This window comes from Opisthorchis viverrini (genome assembly GCF_000715545.1).
Source record: "Opisthorchis viverrini unplaced genomic scaffold opera_v5_5, whole genome shotgun sequence".
Classification (NCBI taxonomy): domain Eukaryota; kingdom Metazoa; phylum Platyhelminthes; class Trematoda; order Opisthorchiida; family Opisthorchiidae; genus Opisthorchis; species Opisthorchis viverrini.
In genome coordinates this window covers 3,800,840-3,820,746 of record NW_008751661.1, presented here as the reverse complement: position 1 = coordinate 3,820,746, position 19,907 = coordinate 3,800,840, and the positions used below count along the sequence as shown (strand labels likewise).

The following is a 19,907-nucleotide window of genomic DNA, read 5'->3' as shown; positions in this document are numbered from 1 at the left end:
GCTACATGTGACTATGTTTTTGTGCGCGTCGATGCGGTCAGAAAGCCCTTACAACCGCCATACGAAGGGCCTTTCAGAGTCATTTCTCGCAAAGATAAAACTTTTGTCATTGATCGTAACGGCCGCAAAGACACAGTTAACATCGATCGACTGAAAGTTGCATACATGCACCCACAACCAAACTCTGGTGATGAGCATACTACGACCTCCTCCGTTACACACCCACACAGTCACACGATCTCTCCTTCGACCAGTGACACCACCATTACCACACACACCATCACTCACAAGATCTGGTCAAACTTCCTGTTCGTTTCAATGACTAATTGTCGTGACGCATTTCATTTTCGAGCATCTTGCTCACCTATCTGACACTCTAGGGGAGAGTCCTGAAGAACTTGTAAACCGCTCCGTTTCATGCTCAGTATCATCTTCTTTTTTTCCATCATTATCAGTCACAAAAGTTTGTCCTACTAAAATAGAACCGCTACCGCCCGCTTGTTGACTCCAACGCGACTTTGAGACTTTTGCTGAGTGACTGTTGTTGTGACCGCCAGTTGGCTTTAATCGACTGCTACTAACACTAAACGTGAACAAACATTTTAGCTACAAACACTGGACTAATATATTCACACTTGTGAAATAGTATTTTGATCCCCGGAGGTCTGATGTGGTGGTTCAACGGAATACGGAACTACGGAATATCCTATTTTGAACTGTGAGTCAAGATTTACTTGGATTTTTCTCCTTGTAACTTTGTATCTGGCTTACATTGGTAATCTGCTCTGTTCATTAGAGACTCTATAGGGCCGTTAACCACTACAAGTCTCAGCGATAATCAGAAACCAATCTTACTGTTGCCATGTCTGCTTGTTCCTTCTGTCACCAGTCTGTTACCAGTCTTTGCGTACATAGGAGTTATCCTGCGGCCTTTTCTTTACGGTTGTGCTTCGTGAACGAAAGTTCTTCTCTGAACTTTCGTTTACGAAGCATAACCGTGAAGAAAAGGCCTAGATCATCGGACGACAGCAATAACATGATCATATCACTGCTGGACACCGATGTTCCTGCCGTAAAGCTGCGAATTCTTTTAGGTCTTTGTAAAAATGAAGTAGAGGACTCATTGTTGATCGATTTTGAACATCACGATTTTTATTGTCTGCATGCATTCATTTAATCGGTAGGAACATAACTGACGGCGATGAGCCGCCATATTCTTGGCATCCTAAGCCATGCACGGGGTCGAACACTCAGACCCGATTCTGTCAACCGAGCCACACCGGTAACGATTCCGTAATACAAACTATCACACGTCATCACAACGGGACATTAGCAATGATAGCAATGTTTATTCTGAACTGGTGGGTGGTATAGCGTTTGGCATTATCACAATGGTACAGTCAGAATAAAGAGGCGGTGCCCAAAATTGCACGGAAGCGGGCCAATGACGTGAACGGTGGGGACTATCCGAAGTGGCACGACCCAAACAAGATGGACGTGATGGACAGAGAGACGACTATGGGGGATTTTTCCAGCCTGTAGGGAACATACCAAATTGAAGCATGGTCAGAACGTCATAGTTCGAAAATGGCCGGCGACAACGCGGCGGGGGAAGACAAAACTAAAGGATTCTGCCTTATGTGTGATAAGAAAATGTAAATCGCGAAAAACAAGAAACCACAAGGATAAATCTGAAGAAGCATGAGTATTTCGGTGACCTGGCCGGTCAAATTGAACTGAAACTGAAAACAATCTCTCGGTTACGCGATCTTGGACAGTTGAGTTAATAGTCAAAATTAGGTGGGGAATTCGACGCCACTCAGTATCCGCACAACTGGATTGATTTCTCGAAATCTACGGCATTTTCAGGCTTTCCACTTCATAGAGTAGAATGTCTCTGTATAGCGAATATGGTCCTGTATTGTTGAAAATCATTTACCATGACGATTTGTTGAAGTTAGCGAATGTTCAAGGTCAATAAACACCACCAACTTTGCCCGGTGATAAAAGAATCGCAAATTGTGGAAAACGTTGACCCACAATAAGCAGAACTGTTAGGCAGTTTTCCATCGAAAAAAATGAAATGAACATTCTAGAATCTAAATGGCTTTTGGAGATGCAAGATATGCGTATGTGAATTCGTGCAAAAAAATTTTGTCGATGATTCCTGTTGCCAGTTAAAATTCCTAAGTCCACGTCCATTATTTGCTAAAATTCGGGCACGTTTGCTGGCAAAACAGCAGAGTTTTCCATTATAGCTTGTGTAACTCGAGTGGAAGACCTCAAGGTTTATCGATTGGCAAAATGGAACCTGCGTCGAGCACATCGGACGGCTGAACGAACCTAACTGACGCACACGGCTAACATTCAACTAGGGGTACACGATGCCGGAGCGCACCCATCCATCTGCACCGGAGAAAAGGCTCGAAATTGATGTCATGAAATGTTGAGATATATTGGTCGTTTTGAAGTGCACATATTTCCTTCCGGGAGGCGCATGATCTTCTTCGTGAGGAGTGTTCAGTTGGCCGTTGACGTTTTGAAACGAAAGGAAGACATAATCTTGGTTATCAAAATATCACCATTAGGCGGACAGCCGACAGACTGGTAGGGATACTTACCCCGAAGTGCACTTCAGTGGTTATGCCGTCGTAGATGTATGCTCCCACAATGCCATCTTCAGCGGTTATTTCGCATGCCTGCTTACTGCACCTCTCAAGAAATACCAGACTTACATGAAATGCATCGGGCCTCATTAACAGGCCAAATGTCCGGAGCTGATGGGGTCACATGAAATCATCTTCGTCTCCTTCATCTAGCCGGCGCTCTACAGCGTTGGTCGTAGTTGTCAGATATTTACTCACGGCTGTCGAGTAGGTCCTTTTTGGACCCGAAAACACGGACGCACACAAACTTCCGGGACACGCTGTGCTGGGACTCTGTGCTTTGGTCCAGGTCAACATCATGGGACGCCCTGTTTGCGGAACAGGTAGCAAGCACATCGTTGCGTTTTCTGGATGGGCCCGGGGTTAAGAACCAGAAGTAATTTACTTTCATGTGGACTTATCTTTGGGACAAGCCTGAAGAACACCACCACGCAGCCGACAGGGCTCACCATCACAACATTCGGTGTGATATGATACGCGATCCGTTGCACACCAGCGGTCACTGGTAGCAGTCAGCTGGTTACAGAGTACACGAAAGCCCAAATCTGCGTTATTAGACCGCCATCTGGGGTGAGGTGCAGTATCCTCGACCACCGACGACAGGCAATCATTTAAAGACTTTGAGCCTTGAAGCAATAGGATTTGCACCTGAACAATCGTCGCATAAAATGGCTGCAGCCCTCCTGGGTTCCAGCCTCTGAATCTCGGTAAAGTTGTTTACGAAGGCCGTCAAAAGCTGTCGGCGGTGGTTTGGGAACAAGTGTAAGGGGTACACCTTTTTCCGGCAGGCTGTAATCCGACAGCCATCGTTGGTGGATTGGGAAGCAAGCTAAGAAAAGGTCAATGATGAATAGTTCTTACTGCTCGGAACGGGCTGATCTCGAAATACGGAGAACAGGTGTATGCAGAGGGGCCACATCGCCTGGTGGAAAGGGCATGCGCACTCTCCAGTCCAGGTGTCAACAGTCTGGGAGCATCTGGGTCTTTGCACCACAAACTATAATTTAGTTTACGTAGCTCGACCCCACCTTGTTTGTTCTAACATTTTGATAAGCCAGCCGCGTCGTTCGCGGTCCCAAGTGCTTCAAAACGAGAGAGCATGCGCATGTCGTCATTCGACAGACCACGTTAAGATCGTAGGTGTCACCCTCCAGGATTTACCGTCTGCCGCGGTGGTACGATGTATGCATCTCGAACCCCCGCATGAGCCACTGGGCGTGTCGGGACACCTTTTGAATTGCATGCTCCAACGTGTCGGAGTGGTGTTTCTGGTCATTAAGGCGGCTGTTCGCATTCTACACTCGGCTGTTGGTCACAGTACGAAATGAACCATTCCGGATTGTGCGTGTACGGCCCATTTTCAGGTGATGTACAACCAGCAGGCCATAAGGTAGGAAGCGAATTGAGGATTGGTATAGCGTTTTTGGACCCGAAAACACGGACGCACACAAACTTCCGGGACACGCTGTGCTGGGACTCTGTGCTTTGGTCCAGGTCAACATCATGGGACGCCCTGTTTGCGGAACAGGTAGCAAGCACATCGTTGCGTTTTCTGGATGGGCCCGGGGTTAAGAACCAGAAGTAATTTACTTTCATGTGGACTTATCTTTGGGACAAGCCTGAAGAACACCACCACGCAGCCGACAGGGCTCACCATCACAACATTCGGTGTGATATGATACGCGATCCGTTGCACACCAGCGGTCACTGGTAGCAGTCAGCTGGTTACAGAGTACACGAAAGCCCAAATCTGCGTTATTAGACCGCCATCTGGGGTGAGGTGCAGTATCCTCGACCACCGACGACAGGCAATCATTTAAAGACTTTGAGCCTTGAAGCAATAGGATTTGCACCTGAACAATCGTCGCATAAAATGGCTGCAGCCCTCCTGGGTTCCAGCCTCTGAATCTCGGTAAAGTTGTTTACGAAGGCCGTCAAAAGCTGTCGGCGGTGGTTTGGGAACAAGTGTAAGGGGTACACCTTTTTCCGGCAGGCTGTAATCCGACAGCCATCGTTGGTGGATTGGGAAGCAAGCTAAGAAAAGGTCAATGATGAATAGTTCTTACTGCTCGGAACGGACTGATCTCGAAATACGGAGAACAGGTGTATGCAGAGGGGCCACATCGCCTGGTGGAAAGGGCATGCGCACTCTCCAGTCCAGGTGTCAACAGTCTGGGAGCATCTGGGTCTTTGCAAAACAAACTATAATTTAGTTTACGTAGCTCGACCCCACCTTGTTTGTTCTAACATTTTGATAAGCCAGCCGCGTCGTTCGCGGTAGTGCTTCAAAAAACTATAATTTAGTTTACGTAGCTCGACCCCACCTTGTTTGTTCTAACATTTTGATAAGCCAGCCGCGTCGTTCGCGGTCCCAAGTGCTTCAAAACGAGAGAGCATGCGCATGTCGTCATTCGACAGACCACGTTAAGATCGTAGGTGTCACCCTCCAGGATTTACCGTCTGCCGCGGTGGTACGATGTATGCATCTCGAACCCCCGCATGAGCCACTGGGCGTGTCGGGACACCTTTTGAATTGCATGCTCCAACGTGTCGGAGTGGTGTTTCTGGTCATTAAGGCGGCTGTTCGCATTCTACACTCGGCTGTTGGTCACAGTACGAAATGAACCATTCCGGATTGTGCGTGTACGGCCCATTTTCAGGTGATGTACAACCAGCAGGCCATAAGGTAGGAAGCGAATTGAGGATTGGTATAGCGCAGAAGCTGCAGATCTTGCCGGAATCTGTGTGTTTGTAATACGATGAACAAAAAACCTACTTCACAGCGTTGTTCAGGCAAGCAATGCGGTGAAATATGTGCCGGCTATTCGCAGAATTTGTCAATGACCAAACATAAACGGATATTAAATGATACATACGTTCTTACTGATGGCTTTGCGGACAAACCACAACGTCACAGCCGAACACGACTCTTACTGCACGCATTTGCGCCGCAAACTTGTCTGTTACAAAAGTCTAAACCGGATAAGTTTCGCCCATTATTTCTTTGAGTAAGCCGAGAAGTTTACGCATGGGAGCAAACTGCTCGCTCTCTACGAATGCATACATAACCAAACGCCCGGTTTCCATGTTGTCCGTTATCAAGAACGTGTACAGCTTATATCTACATGCCGAATATTAGATTCTTTTAAAAACTTTCCCGAAGCGGTTTGTTGCATGCGTTTCGCCTACATTCACTACATCTGGAAAGCGTCGGAACGATGCCATCTGCTGCCATCGGGTGAAGCATGTGTGGCTATAGTGACCTCCCTCTGGCTGGCACACAAGCACGCGTCCGGTCTCCTGAAGTTTTACCAGGACCGAAGGCATATCATCTGCCACATTAAAACCCAACTATGCGGTGCCTACTCAACATAGGCGGTCGACACTTCCGGCGGTAGTGGCATATATCCTGAGTGGAAAGAATCTTGCCGAATTCATCCGCCACAAACTGCCGCACCTTACTTGAGGGCATGCTGTATTTCAGAAGGGCCCTGCAGGTGCCCAACTCATTATCCGTTAGGCCTCGATTAACTGGAGGCCGGGCGCACAGAAACTTTGACAATTTGTGGTTGTATTCAAGAAAATAAGAGGTGACTGCCAGTTGCTTTCTTTGCCTCCGAGACAAAACCGCACTGGACAGCTGGTGTTTTGCGTACTTTTTTTTATTAGAAAATACGCTCGGCTTACCAGCTTCTTCGGATTCCCCGGCTTCCGTTGATCTTTGAGGGCGTATGCTGCATCTGTAGTACACTTATTCACATCGCAAAACAGCGTTGGTGCTTCGATTACTGAATGAGCGCACAAATACCACAGAGTTATCCATCACCTATTGATTTAAGGCCTTCTCAAATACCGTGAACAGTGGAAACGATGCACCCACAAATTTCCCAACGAACGATCGTGAAGCCACATCCGAAGCCACAGCACACGAAGTTCAAAGCCAAATGTGCGCCAAAAGTTTTCAAAAGAGATGGACTGAAACAAATCGCAAAGAAGTGACGGCACATGAGGGTGATATTTGAACCGATCCCATATGCAAAGAAGTGCAACATTTTGACGTTGAAGTTTTTATTTCACCCACAAGGGTTTCGCAGAAAATGCACTGTGCGTCGAAGGCGCGGCGAAAATGACAGTTGGGTTAAGTGGTTGCTGGCACGTAAGAATCACACTGGGCGGTGAAAGTAGAAAGAATAACTGGTGTTGTTGCTGGGGCAGGGTCAGAGCCACAGAAAAACCAGAAAACGGTTCACCGGTTGTATATGCGTTCAAACAAGCAAGCAGTGAGTAAGCGGTCATAATCATAGGATGTTTCACCGTTTGTAATTAGGGAACACATAACAATAAACTTTGCCCTTCATAGTCAGGGTGTGTTAAGGTGGTTTCAGGGAAATAAGGAAAAGGGATAACAAGCCTCATAATTTCCAGTTCACTAGTTTGGTAAACCAGAATCTTAAACAAGATGTGATTTCATAATAACCGAGTATGGACAGAATCGAATGACGGGCGAGTAAGCACTCTGACAGCGCTTGCCAGTCGGCAGAGAGCTGCAAATGGACTAACGAGGACTGAGGTAATAGCGGTCCTCAATAACTTGGTTCTTGTTATGTTATTCAAAAGTTTCCCAATCAGGTCCTATCTGGAGAATCCTTGTCGGTGTTCCGTAAAATGACTGTGGCACTCTGAGTGGGTCATTATCTAATGACTTGGAGCCTGATTATGTTACGCCACACGTTATTTTAAAAATATGGTTGCTGGTATTTGAAAATTTAGTTTAATTTTACCCACGTCTCCCTCTTACAGTGTTCTTTAATTGAAGATATTGCACGAAAACCACCTGATACTTCTTGTGGTGCGGTGTATTAAATGTTGCAACGTGTCTTCTTGACCGACCATACAATTCATGAAACCGCCGTACGATCCTGGGAAAAAAGTCTGCACCCCTTGTTCTAAACAGCTAAGTTGTACAACACTTGAACGATCCAGAAGAATTTAGCTGATTTGTGTCATGGTACCTCCAAATCTCGATACCGAATTTTTTAGACAATTGTGGTGACCGGAGAATTTCCTACGTCCTCCAAAAGAGGCTAAACAAGACGGGTAATGAAGCAACACTTTTATCACAGTTGGACCTAGCCGCGTCTTCACATTTAACAAACTGCAGAGACCTTGGAGAAGTGACCCCACGACAAGCTCAACTGCACTCTCAATGCCACACACCAGCAAAATCAGTGTGCTGACATATGTACTTAAAGGAGATAATGCTTTTTACGAGGCAGGTATGGGTCAGTGAGCTCAAGAAGCTTATGCTGCAAAATATCACATGAATTTTCAAATTATTTTTGCCCCATCAGCTGCTTTGGAAAATTTGTTCAACTTAGCTCAGTGCGGATTCATCCGAGTGTTCGCGCGCTGCGAGTTGTGTAAAATATGTGATGTATTCCGTGAAGCCCAGTTGAGTGACGCGCGAAATCACAAACTAAGAATGATAAGACCTTGTAAGTTGTCAACAAAATGCGATACTACACATACAAAATGCGTATAGAAAAAGATACAAACCTCAAATTATGGGGATTTCCGTTTGATTGTTGCACGAACTGGTGCAAGCTCAGGGAAGGCACAGCAAGAGCGGCAAATCGACGCGAATTATTGAAAAACATGCGCGCATATGGCGAGCCTTACACGCGCCTCCAAAATTTCTATGAAAAACTGGTTTGAAGGAGGAAAATGTTGACATAAATTTTCAGAATTTGATGGTATTTATACGGCCCTTTGAGACCTCCTAATGCGGCCGAAATTTGGTTGGAAGTTGTTTAAACGTACTCGAGGTCCACCATTGGCGCTGAATTCATATTTATGGCCGCCAATGGCTTTGCGTGATGCCTCCTTGATGACGGTGAGAAAGTTTTGAAAGAGCCGGTTTCTTCACGTGTTTTTTATATTGCATTTTGAAATGATCTCGAAAAGACATGAACAATAATTACGCCCCCTATGATGGCGTAAACTCAAAATTGAGCAGCGTTGCTGTACCTGTGAATGAGAAAATCTTCTATCTTTGTGACAGGCGTCCTCCGAAACAAAGCCAAGGAGTTTGTCACAGCTAATACGTTTTTTGATGGTGCCTAGCACACAATGTATCGGGCGCAATGCTATACCGAACCATCGTTAATGACGCCGAGGGAATTACCGTTTATGGGCAGAACAAGTGGAAGCACAATAAAGTGGCCAGTGCATTTAAGTCCTGGTACAAATTAAAGGGCCTGAGGCGGTCTTGCACGTGCAGGTTACACGCTCATTCGGTACATATTAGGGATATGATTAACTACAGGTTAGCCACCAGTCGGGGTATGGTAGTGGTGGTACTGGCATCGCGGCCGCCATGGATCAGGGGTATCCTTTGGTCCATTGGGAGCGCACGGTAGTTTGTTACTGTCATTCAGACGAGGCATTGGGGACTCAAAATAAGGAGTCTCAGAAAGTCTGCTAGAAAACATTTTGATGTGGGTTGAACTGCGGCCCGAAATACCAGGCAACCAAAATTGGTCACAATTACTAACTAATGTCTTCTGGACCGCGGTTTTCAACTATCCGACGAAAACATTGTCGATATGTGGTATGCAAACATTCTTCTCATCTTCAAAGGGAGGAAAAGTTGCTGGCGTTTGTGGATGAAATGTCCCATCCTTTGTTGTGCTCTCTGCAACCACAACGTGTAAGTTGATAAACATAGTGCTTATTCCCCACTGATAGGTGGCATATCGTCGACATGACCACAAGTTTATACTCAAAATAAAGCCTGGGGCGAGAGGGTTCAGTTAAGGGTAGGAAGGGATTGGTTGCGGGTATGCTACCAAACTGGGTATGCCAGTGCAGTGCACCAGTGCACTGACAGATTTCGGTTTCTGGACAGCCACGTAATGGACGTGTTGTTTGAGGTGATTGCACTGGGATGTGCAATTCTGTGAGCCCGGGATGTGGAAGGTTATTTACACATAATCGGATGCCGAAAATTACAAACACAAGCTAGTTAGCTGATCGGTTTCCCAGAAAGTACCTCTTGTCTGAGAAGGTGCTACCGCAGCTGAGTATGGGATGGATGCGAGTCGATTCCAATAAGCTCGGTAGTATTGGTATCGGGAAGCAGAATTGGAGGGAGGTTTGGGTTAAGTGCTCTTAATGGACAGATCTGACACCAAGTACCCGCCCAGTTACTGGGTCTTCGCTACGCTTGCGTCCATGAATGCAAACTTAGGGACTCGTGTAGTCCTTGGGTCCCAGGGCTGAAATCTATAATACTTGGTCTCACCATCAACAGGTATACACCCTTCTTTAGCCCCAACTTCTCTACTCCGAATGATGCATATGGTTGCTGAATCCCACTATTGAATAATCGGCTCCCTCATTATCGCTATTGGGACTAACTGAGCAAGTAGCCAGCCTACATTTACAACCATAAGACTCCATCTTCAGCGATCTGGAATTGTGGACAAGGGGATTTATGAAGCACTTAGTGAGTTAGCCGTTACAAATTTGTCTTATTATGTGTTTCAGATGATATCACGGAAGATGTGTACGATGAAACGTTCGTTCGGATTTGAGCAACCTGGTTTTCTGTTGCAATTTCGGACTGCCCCTTCCACTAGGTCAATTTTATATACGATATTCGTTTGGCCCTATGCATTAGCACTGTCCTCCCAACGAATCTGTTCTTATAGCTGACTCCGCTTCAACACTGGAGTGAGTCTTCTTAGTCCCAGGGTGAACCATATTTTCGAGACAAAACTTGCCATTTGCTTCCACTTCGAATTATTCCCTCTCTCTCAATTTTTGCTTGTTGTGACTCTGGCCACTTACCCAACCGGCCAAGGCTACTCATAACCTACAATGGTTCTCACCTTCATGTCAGCCGGCTTCATCTTTGAATAAGTTGGACCTCATGCCCACTGTTCTAGTTTTTTGGGTCCTGCAAATGCGACGACTCTCCATGTAATAAGCATGCTTTGTTGGTTGAACCTTCCCCCCGTTGTGTTGTTGCCTGCTCAGGATGTAACCACCCGATCAGGCGTCAGTCGGCACGTTCCCTGCAAGTTGAGAAATAGACCTGTTTTATTATCTCATCGACTCTTACACACTGTTTTTGACATTGTCCTCCTTTTTGCGCAATCCTCAGTATCCGCAAATCCCTTTAGTCATGCTTTATTCTGGCTGTAAATGTATGATCGTGCTGACGGTATGCCACCCACAAGTTATGAATAAGCATTTTTATTATATTGTTTTTCCCTTTCAGCAACCCTGAAACTGAGAACTGGATTGACCACATATTAGGTTTGTACTGGTGAAAAGAATAAGTGCAAACACTATTTGTTAGTGTTCTGTATTTTTTAGGCATGGTGTTGGTAGACGGACAATATGTATGGATGTGAAGGACCGCCATTGGTCGTTGGATTACTTATTATGTCTAGTTGTGGGGTGAGTCAGTTACGAGCGTGTGTGCGCGCCCAGCAGTTACTATGAATAGACATGGTGGGTGACATTGCGTACGGTTATGAGTACGAAGGGCCTACTTTGGCCATTGGGTTAGGCACTTGGGTATGGTTGAGGCCTCAAATTCAGCATTGCACATAAACACAGGCCTAACAGTTATGATAAACAGTCGAAGTAAGCGAAATTTCCGTTAGATTAGGTTTGTGTGCATTGTTGGAGCCTTGTATAAATCGGTTCGCACAAACGCTAGCCAGGTGTTTATTTTAAGTAGCAGAGTTAAACTGGAGCGCGTACAGTTACGAGTATGACGCGTTAGGTTGCCGCACAAAATCAATGCTTCATACTCAGCGCCGCACATGAACACGTGCCCAGCAAGTATGACAGGCAGCGAATTTAGACATGCTTTATTACGTATTTAAACTATGGTGAGTCATACTCGTAATAGAAATGATGTCATTGTGTTGGAAAATTATCTAGAATTACCTCCTGGCGCTGCATTGTCCACAGACTAGTTATGCACATCTGGGGATGAAAATCCTCCCCAGAGACGGCCCTTATATATCCATTGCACAATTCATGCTGTTTTCTGACAATGTTGTACCTCATGGGACCATGAGAAAAAGCGTTGTGATGAAGTTCGCAGAACGAAATCATTTCATTTGTTAAATCTGGGGAGTATAAAGCAAACAAAATTATGTTATCGGGTAGACTGGGGTCAGTGGGTAGGAAAATACAGCTTCAAAACTAACATTTGCAACGAAGATGCCGAGGAAGGGAACCTGAGTGCGAACTTCATAACCAAATATAAGGAAGGATTCAACGGAAGTAATAATGTTCTTCAAGAAACAAATTGATCACAGTCTCTTTACTCGACCCGCTTGCTTCCGATGGCACGGCGCGCTGAGGACAGGGTGGATTTTACAGCGGAAAAACCGACTAGCGAATAAAACAGCCAAAGGGACATAAAAACGGTGCACATGAAAGCAAAATCAAAGCACAACCTACTTCCTTGCTCTGTGTGCGCCCGGTTGGGGCAACCATAGTTGGCAAGATTGTTGTGTTTGATGAACATATGGCACGAGACCGCCAGGCTCTCCAACAAAGGGCAGGTACAAATACAATGCAGCCACATCATCATCATCGACAGCATGACATCAGTGTTCGACGCTGATGCTGCACTGCGGCCACACGTGGTCACATTGTAACAAGTACATCGTTAGGACTTCACGGCCGCTTCCTGCGTATACTGGAGGCATCAACGTCAATCCGTGAAGAAGTAACCGCTTAAAATGTTGCACTCACCAACTACCATATTTTGCAACGGTTTGCATTCTCGTAATAACCCATTTTAATGCATCGCATTTGGCAATAATCTAAGACTCAAGTAGAGCGCAGGCCTCATTCAGCGTGTCCACCGAGCGGATGCAAAGAGGGCTAGTGGCCTACAATATGCTGATTAGAGAACGCGTCTTTAGGTGTTTGAAATTGTTTCCACAGCCTAACGTCTCATTCGAGGGGATATAATGTTCACCTGTGCATTGTGTGAACGAGGTGTGACAGATAGATTTTTCACCATTGACCGGACTAATTCACATCGAAGACATGTTTAGATCTTGTGGCTCAGAACGCGCACTTTTACTAGGACGCAATTTTCCACACTTTGGGTAGTTGTTGCGTGGAATAGCCCCTACAACGGTTGTTCGAGCTGCAGGTAGGACCTAGTTAAATCAGCATTGAATGGTTGTTATGAGACATCGCTCTGGTAAGCATGCTACCAAGCGCTGAGAACTTAAAGAGTGCGCTACAAATCTTTCGGACGTGTGCCTTTACGATGAAGGGAAGCTACGAAGCGGCAAGAACAAACTCGGCCAATTGGTCTTAAGCGCGATCCTGTGCAACAATTTCTGAATTGTGATGAAATTTCAGAAACAATGTTATTCCTGGTACCATCCATTGTGAAACTGCCCTAAAATTGTCTTCCCAATGGCAAGTGAGAGTTTTAAAGCTCAGTCTCACTTGGGGTGTTGGTCTTTACATGGCGCTGTCTGTTTGTCCTTGTCACGCCGTGGCGCTTGAGCCAATCATTTGCTTCGGTTTGGCTTGTGGGTACACAGACTCTCCTCACCCACCCTCGAGCACGTGGTGGCCGATGTAGGGAACATGCGACCGAAGAGTCTGCAATAGTTAGCGAGACCCATTTCTGGGGTGTGATGAGTGCGTATAGTTGCGCGTGCAATCTCAGACGTTTATTGAGTGTTTGAGTTAAGCTAACTCTGCAAATACTGGAATAATCTCTAGTTGCTACCACGTCAGTTTAATGTCGTCCATCCATGTGCTACTTTTCCAGTAGGGAAATCGTGACTTGGTATGAGGCGAGGGCCTTTGATTACTGTCACGTTATGTAGTCCTGTTATTGTTTTCTGAGCTGGGCTGACAATATTGTTTCTGATGGTCTCTGTTGTGTGGCCCGTGGCAGTTACAACCACTGTACAGTAAATTCATGGTTTCTACAACTGGTGACTATGGCCTAGGACTAGCCAATCTCCCAAATAAGTGGCTAAGCGCAAAAATATGGGGACTACATTTACCTACATGGCGGTGGTCATCTGTTTACGCGGAAATCAGTATACTGTTGAGAGAACGCAGGAAGAGATCTGCTTGAGGTTGGATGGTAATAGAACTTAGGCTGCCTTAGGTACAAACATACGTCGGCTGCCGGAATGGGGCACGCAAGTAGCCTTTCAGCTAGGGGCGATATCAAGCGGATACCAGGATGCTCACCGATAATATAGCAGGCTAAGTGCACCGACTGCAGTGGTGTCAAACGCAGTTAGATGGTCGTGAACAGAAACAGGACGAGAAATTTGAATACGTTGGCGCCAGTGTTGGAGGCTTCGATTAACAGATTTTCAAATCGTAAGGACTCAGGATTTTCAAACTTAGCAACCTTGTGAGTAATTTCCTTTATGAAAATGTACTGCGATATCTCGAATATTGTGCCAACTGAAACATAAGGCGGCCTATGTGCAGCACATTCAGTAGAATATCATAACCGAGAGATTCGACTGAGTCCTTCATGAAAACCAAGTAGATTTGCAAATGAGTGTATTCCTCGAAATCCAACTTGACTTTTACGCATTTGCTTCTCTCTGTGTTCACTCTGCTGCTGTTATGGATTCCCTAGCATCATACGAGATTAGCGATCTCGATGTGGTCACTGGATTTTATCAGAGAAGTCTGATAGTCTTGAACGCCACCAGCATAGTCCCTTTCTCATTCTGCCGTGTTTCGTTACGAGCACTGCGTTGACTCATTGCAGAGAGTAGTTGAGGTAGTTAGGATTTGTACTTTTGAGCTACGGTGGTTCTCCGAAGATGACGGGCTCTTGGTAACTTGCGAATTGACAGACGTACTCACTCGGAATCAAGTTGTGTGTCAGAAGTAGTGACAGTCTTTACTCATGGATTTACATCTGTGTCTTGTAGGTACGCAATCCGGTCGGGTCCATGATTGATTTGTACTTGGCGGTTGCCAGGTATGAGCGTCTGCGTTGGGAATTCGTCCTAGTTAGAAACACTCATTAGTCAGTGCACAACTGGAGGAGTCGCTCTTCATTGTCTGTGCAGCATCGTCTCCTGGTCGAACATCCAGATTGAATTTCAAAGAGCTCATACGATCGACTTGAGCATTCATATCACGTGCAAGGATAACGAGTCATAGCTTCATATCCGACAAACCAGTCGACGTAAATATCTATCGACATAAATATCGACCGTCCGAACTGCCGCAGTAAAGCAGATACATTGGCGCATAATTACTCTGATCACCGAACTGGATTGCACAAGAACGTTACTTCTCTCATAGTTATTGTGCGTTCACATTTCGACCACCGAAATCTGACACTATGGGAGTATCCGCCACACATTTACACAGAAGTGGAAAATCCACCGTAGTAATTTCAATGTTTCCATGGCCGTTTATAATCTGAAATATTTAAAACCGCATTTGTAGGATGCAAATTATGCCTATCCTTGAGGGAATCTTGCCAGTCATTGGGTTTGGAGACAGATTGATTCAACGTCGAACAGTTCCGAAGTTTACCATATCTTGCACGACTGCTTAGTCATCTGGGCGTCGTACTTTCGTGGTTCAATCTTGGTACATTGACAGGACACTTTGAATAACAGATAAACCATCGTACTACTGCTGTTACAACTAACAGAAGCTGTGATACGATTGCCTGGTCTGTCAATAATCGAAGGAATACACGAAATCGTTAGCTCTCTAAAGACCGTCACTGAGAGACTGGTCCCCATCGCGATGTGACTGTTTGTTCGCATCCGTAATCCATTGAGCTATACTGGGGAGTGCACGTGTAACACTGCCAGTCACTCATACCAGGCCAGTTAGCGGGTGAAGGCCTGAATAACAGTCTCCGGGTGCTCCAGGTTGGAGGTTGGGACATGTGTGGCAACTCGCGTTTTAAAAATGTAGGCATGTGTGGCAACTCGCGTTTTAAAAATGTTCTGTTCTGTTCTGACGGTCTTAAGTCAACTACCGGTGCTCTGCGATGAGGCTTTCAGGCCAAAGGCTCTTGTATGGGCCTGGGAGTTCTAGAAGTACCCCAGGCCGCGTGCAACTATAAATTGTATACCTACATGTAATCTCATGCCACACTGGCCGTCGTGTAGAGCCCNGCCACACTGGCTGTCGTGTAGAGCCCTCAGCCTGATTGTCTTACTGCATACAGTAAGGCGGGTAAATCAAAGCACTAATAATGACGCCTGCCTTCGTTGTAACGTATTCGTCTTTCTCACTCCGCCGCTAACGACATCTGCATAGACCTATCCTCAAGATTTGACAAATTTGTTCGCCGCCCATTTCCCTCAACTGCGGTATCTGTGGATGACCCGGCCGCAACAGCTGTAGACACTTCGAAATCATTCTTGAAACCCTGACGCTCAGTTTATCTTCCAGCCTTTAACGTTCGCATTCTGAAACAAGCTGGATAAGAGAATGAGCTTTCATGCACACTGATCCCGTTTTCTTTTGATGTAGGCTTTCTCTGAAACTAGAGTTCAAGACCCAACTACGTCTTTTGAACTTATCCTACTGTCAGTTTCTACTCACTTCTAGTTGCATATTCAGCCATTGCTACTCGTTCTGCTGGGTTGTGCATTGTTCTAAGCCACCGGGCTGAAGGGTCTCCGTGTGATTAGTTGCTGTTGACAGTCGCTTCATTTGGCAACGTGTGTGAGAGTATCCCATAAATGCACCTATAATCGCTGCCCGTTCATCGCATCTGCTTGCACCACAGCATACTCTGATACTCTCAAAGTCAGACGCTACAACTTTGAGCGCCTTAGTGCGGCAGGCTAATAGCTCAGTTATTGTTGTGGTTGCCCGGGGTGTCGTTATTTATCTGTGAGGCCTTTTATGTGTATAGTTGCCATTGTTCCTGAAGGAAGCACGGCAGCTAGGCACTGAAAGGGTGTTACAGCTGAACGATATGCCCAAGTCTAGGCAAGAACAGTCGAGATGATGGGGACCTTGCGGTCAGTAAGTTCGCACCTCAACCGCTGAGACATCTTGGCCGGGGAAATGAATGTGGAGGCTCAGTTAGGCGGTCGTTTTGTGTTGGGATCGAGACACACGGACAAAGGCGGACGCCCGCTGCACTTGTACTGACCGCAGGTAATTTATTTGCAGTACTAACTTCCAAAACAACCGAAGCCAGATATCTCTGTCCCCCCTCAGTTTTGTCCATCGGTGGCATATTCAAGCAAACATTGACCCTGGCAACTGGAGTACAGCTTCTTCCTGGTTGCAGGGTATCCAGCATGGTTACGCGGGAGATGTAGCCTTGTTGGGAGATGCTCTTTGGGCGGTGCAATTGATTCCTGAGTTAAGTATCTGCCCAGGCACTTTTCACCTCTACGTTCACCGTCCACATGTTAAATACTTCTACAAACACCACGGTCACCCTGTCATTGATTTTTGCCGGTGAACAATTACAGTCCGTGTTCTGCCTTACTTATATCTCGAGGCAAATATAGTCCACGGAGGATAGTGGATAGGAAGGGAACCTGTATCTCAGGCTGGACGCTTTTTCCTCAACTTCTGAAGTTTTCGATAAACGCACCTGGTCAGTCCCTTCTTCAACTGTCGGGCGCACTGTGCATCAGTCAAGACAGCTCATGTAGTTTGGAACTTAGACTGTGTAGTTCATCGACGTACTAATACGGCATGTGGGCCAATCTTTCTTTTGTTGGATTATATTTCACTACAAGTGGTATCGCTTGACCAGTATACCAGCGTTTATTCACCAAGGAATTTATGTTGAACACCCACCGTGGATAATTTTCTCCATGTTATGATCCTTATCCTAAATCTGAGAAAGATCAGACAGGTTGAACGGAAATACGTCAGAGAATGCCAAGAAACAGGAGATCGAGTTTAGGTTGACGACTAGGTCGCAAAGTGCCGGTTTCAGTTTTTGAGATTTCGCGCGAAAAGGAATTTAGGTGATGCTCCTACCTATTATACATTGTAGACAGGATAAAATCGAAAGAATAGTGTTCAATATAAACATAACAGGTTTCTTCGAAGCCCAATTATTCGACCTAGGGACCATTCAGCTGCCACTTCATCGACCCCTTCAGAATAAGGCCACTTCCTAGAGAAATCCATTTTGCTCACGTCTCACAGTTGGTTCCTATTGGGGGACACTATACCTAAAACATAAATGGACATAAATGGTACAGACGTGGCTCCAGATCCTGTACTCAAAAAAGTACTGTCAGCACTGCTGCGATGGGAATCCATGCAAGTTGTTTCTAAAACTGGTCTCAATTCGGATTACCTGACAAGGTTTTTCGCACACCACCAGGCGTCGAAGTAACATTTGAACATTTATCAGCGCAACTACTAGCTTTTATTGTGTCTTACGGTCTGTGCAAGACATTCTTTCTGATCTATCTATTCGACTTTTGAAGGTTACTATCGCTTTCTGATTTGACCACTCTCTGGACGCCGTGGAAAACATTACAAAGCTTGCTCACTTGGACGGGGTTTAAGGATCAGTTTAACCGTTGAATTGTTCGGCTAATGGGAGCTCGATCGGTGGAATTTTCGGAGACACCAACTTCTGATGGTGAGGCCAGAGACACTGAAACTTACGGGATGGCGACCCTTCGTGTATGGCGGCGCTGCTGCGATCTTTGCTGAAACCTGTATGTTGTGCACAATTATCCATTTTCTATCACCCAGGTACCTTTCCGATCGACACTTCGAAGACTAGATTGCAGATTCAAGGAGAAATGATCAGTGGCTCGGCCGCGAAATTCGTTGGTGGTCCATACCGAGGCATGTTGCACTGTATAATTACGGTGGGACAGATTGAAGGTGTGCGCTCTCTTTATCAAGGGTGAGTTCAAATAAGGTTGGGTTCCATTTTGCTTAGTCTGACTGCTGCCGTTCTCCGTCAAATGATATACGGAACAATTAAATTTGGATTGTACAATAATATGAAGCGGATGTTCGTTGCAAACCCCTTGGGTACACTCTGTTTTGATCATACGAATTACAGATGAATCTCTGTTCGTAAATATATGTCTAGCCATGTTCAGTGGTGGACTTTCAAACGCTATTGCTAATCCGGCTGACATGCTCAAGGTGAGGCGCTAATTTCTCCACTTTCAGGTGGATTAGGTTGGTTTAACCCTTGATCCCGAGGAGCTTTTGACGACGATTCAGTTCATATTTAAGGAATGACTTATTGGATAGCATCTTTCCGTAAATAAAAGGTGACACCTTACCAAAAGCGAAACGTTGCCCAGCAATAAATCTACCGATTGTCACCAAACTTTTTCGAAAAACCTTATCAACTTCTTTAAAGCGCCAACAACAAACTCCTATGTAAGACGCACTATGAACAAATGCTGAACTGTGCGAATATCCACATGGCTCCCAACACTGTATAACCAACGGGGCTGGCTCGACTGTCATAAAACCTAGATCTTTGTAGAGGGATAAACTAGTACTGAAACAGTAACTGCTACCTTACCGGTGATCAACGACCACAGACTTTCAGAAAAGCATGATGAGTTAGAGCATCGTGTTTGATTCAATATAAATGTTTTGGGAGTACCTGAACTCGATTAGAATGTCTCTTGTCAGATTCGAAATTGACATTCTTGGGAACAAGCTGCACCGGCCCAATCGCTTTTGAAATGTGGCTAAAGCTGCGCTGATATGCTTGCCTACCTAGCATGGCACATCCTATGCCTCTCACTACACATGACAGCTTTAGGTGACATTTTCACCAGCAGTAACAACAACATCATCATCATCATCATCATTGTCAGTTGTAATAACCGCGTACTCGTCGTACAGTGGTTGCAGCTGCCGCAGTTTCGTTCACCGATGATTTGGGGGAGGGGGTAGGTAGCTGCGCATTGCAAGCGCGAGCTGGTAAGTTGGTGCATAAATCCAGCACTGTCAGTAGGCTGTCACGTGGGGGTGGTGGTGGAAAAGGAGCTATGCATTGAAGGCAATAGCTTTGATGCACGAGCGCCATTGAGGGCGCGACTGGGCCATGTCTGACAATGTCTGCAGCCATTGATGTGGCCCGTCACGGGGTCCCCATCCAGGAAGACGGCAATTACCAGCGCAGCTGAGTTTGCTGGTAATGGCTTTCACACTTCGCTGCCAAGTCATTGTTTGACCGCCTCTGGCTCTCTTCCACCCTTCACGTGGTTG

At 45.9% G+C, this 19,907-nt stretch overlaps 1 protein-coding gene across 1 annotated transcript in view; it reads left to right on the top strand.

Annotated features, from left to right (window-relative positions):
• Positions 1–15,924: 15,924 nt before the first annotated feature.
• Positions 15,925–19,907, top strand: part of T265_00554 (hypothetical protein) — a gene marked incomplete at both ends in the record, with an annotated part of 38,020 nt that continues 34,037 nt past the window's right edge. The window contains one exon of the mRNA XM_009164358.1: positions 15,925–18,821. Within this exon, the coding sequence (XP_009162622.1) occupies positions 18,768–18,821 (54 nt within the window). The remainder of the gene's footprint in view (positions 18,822–19,907) is intronic.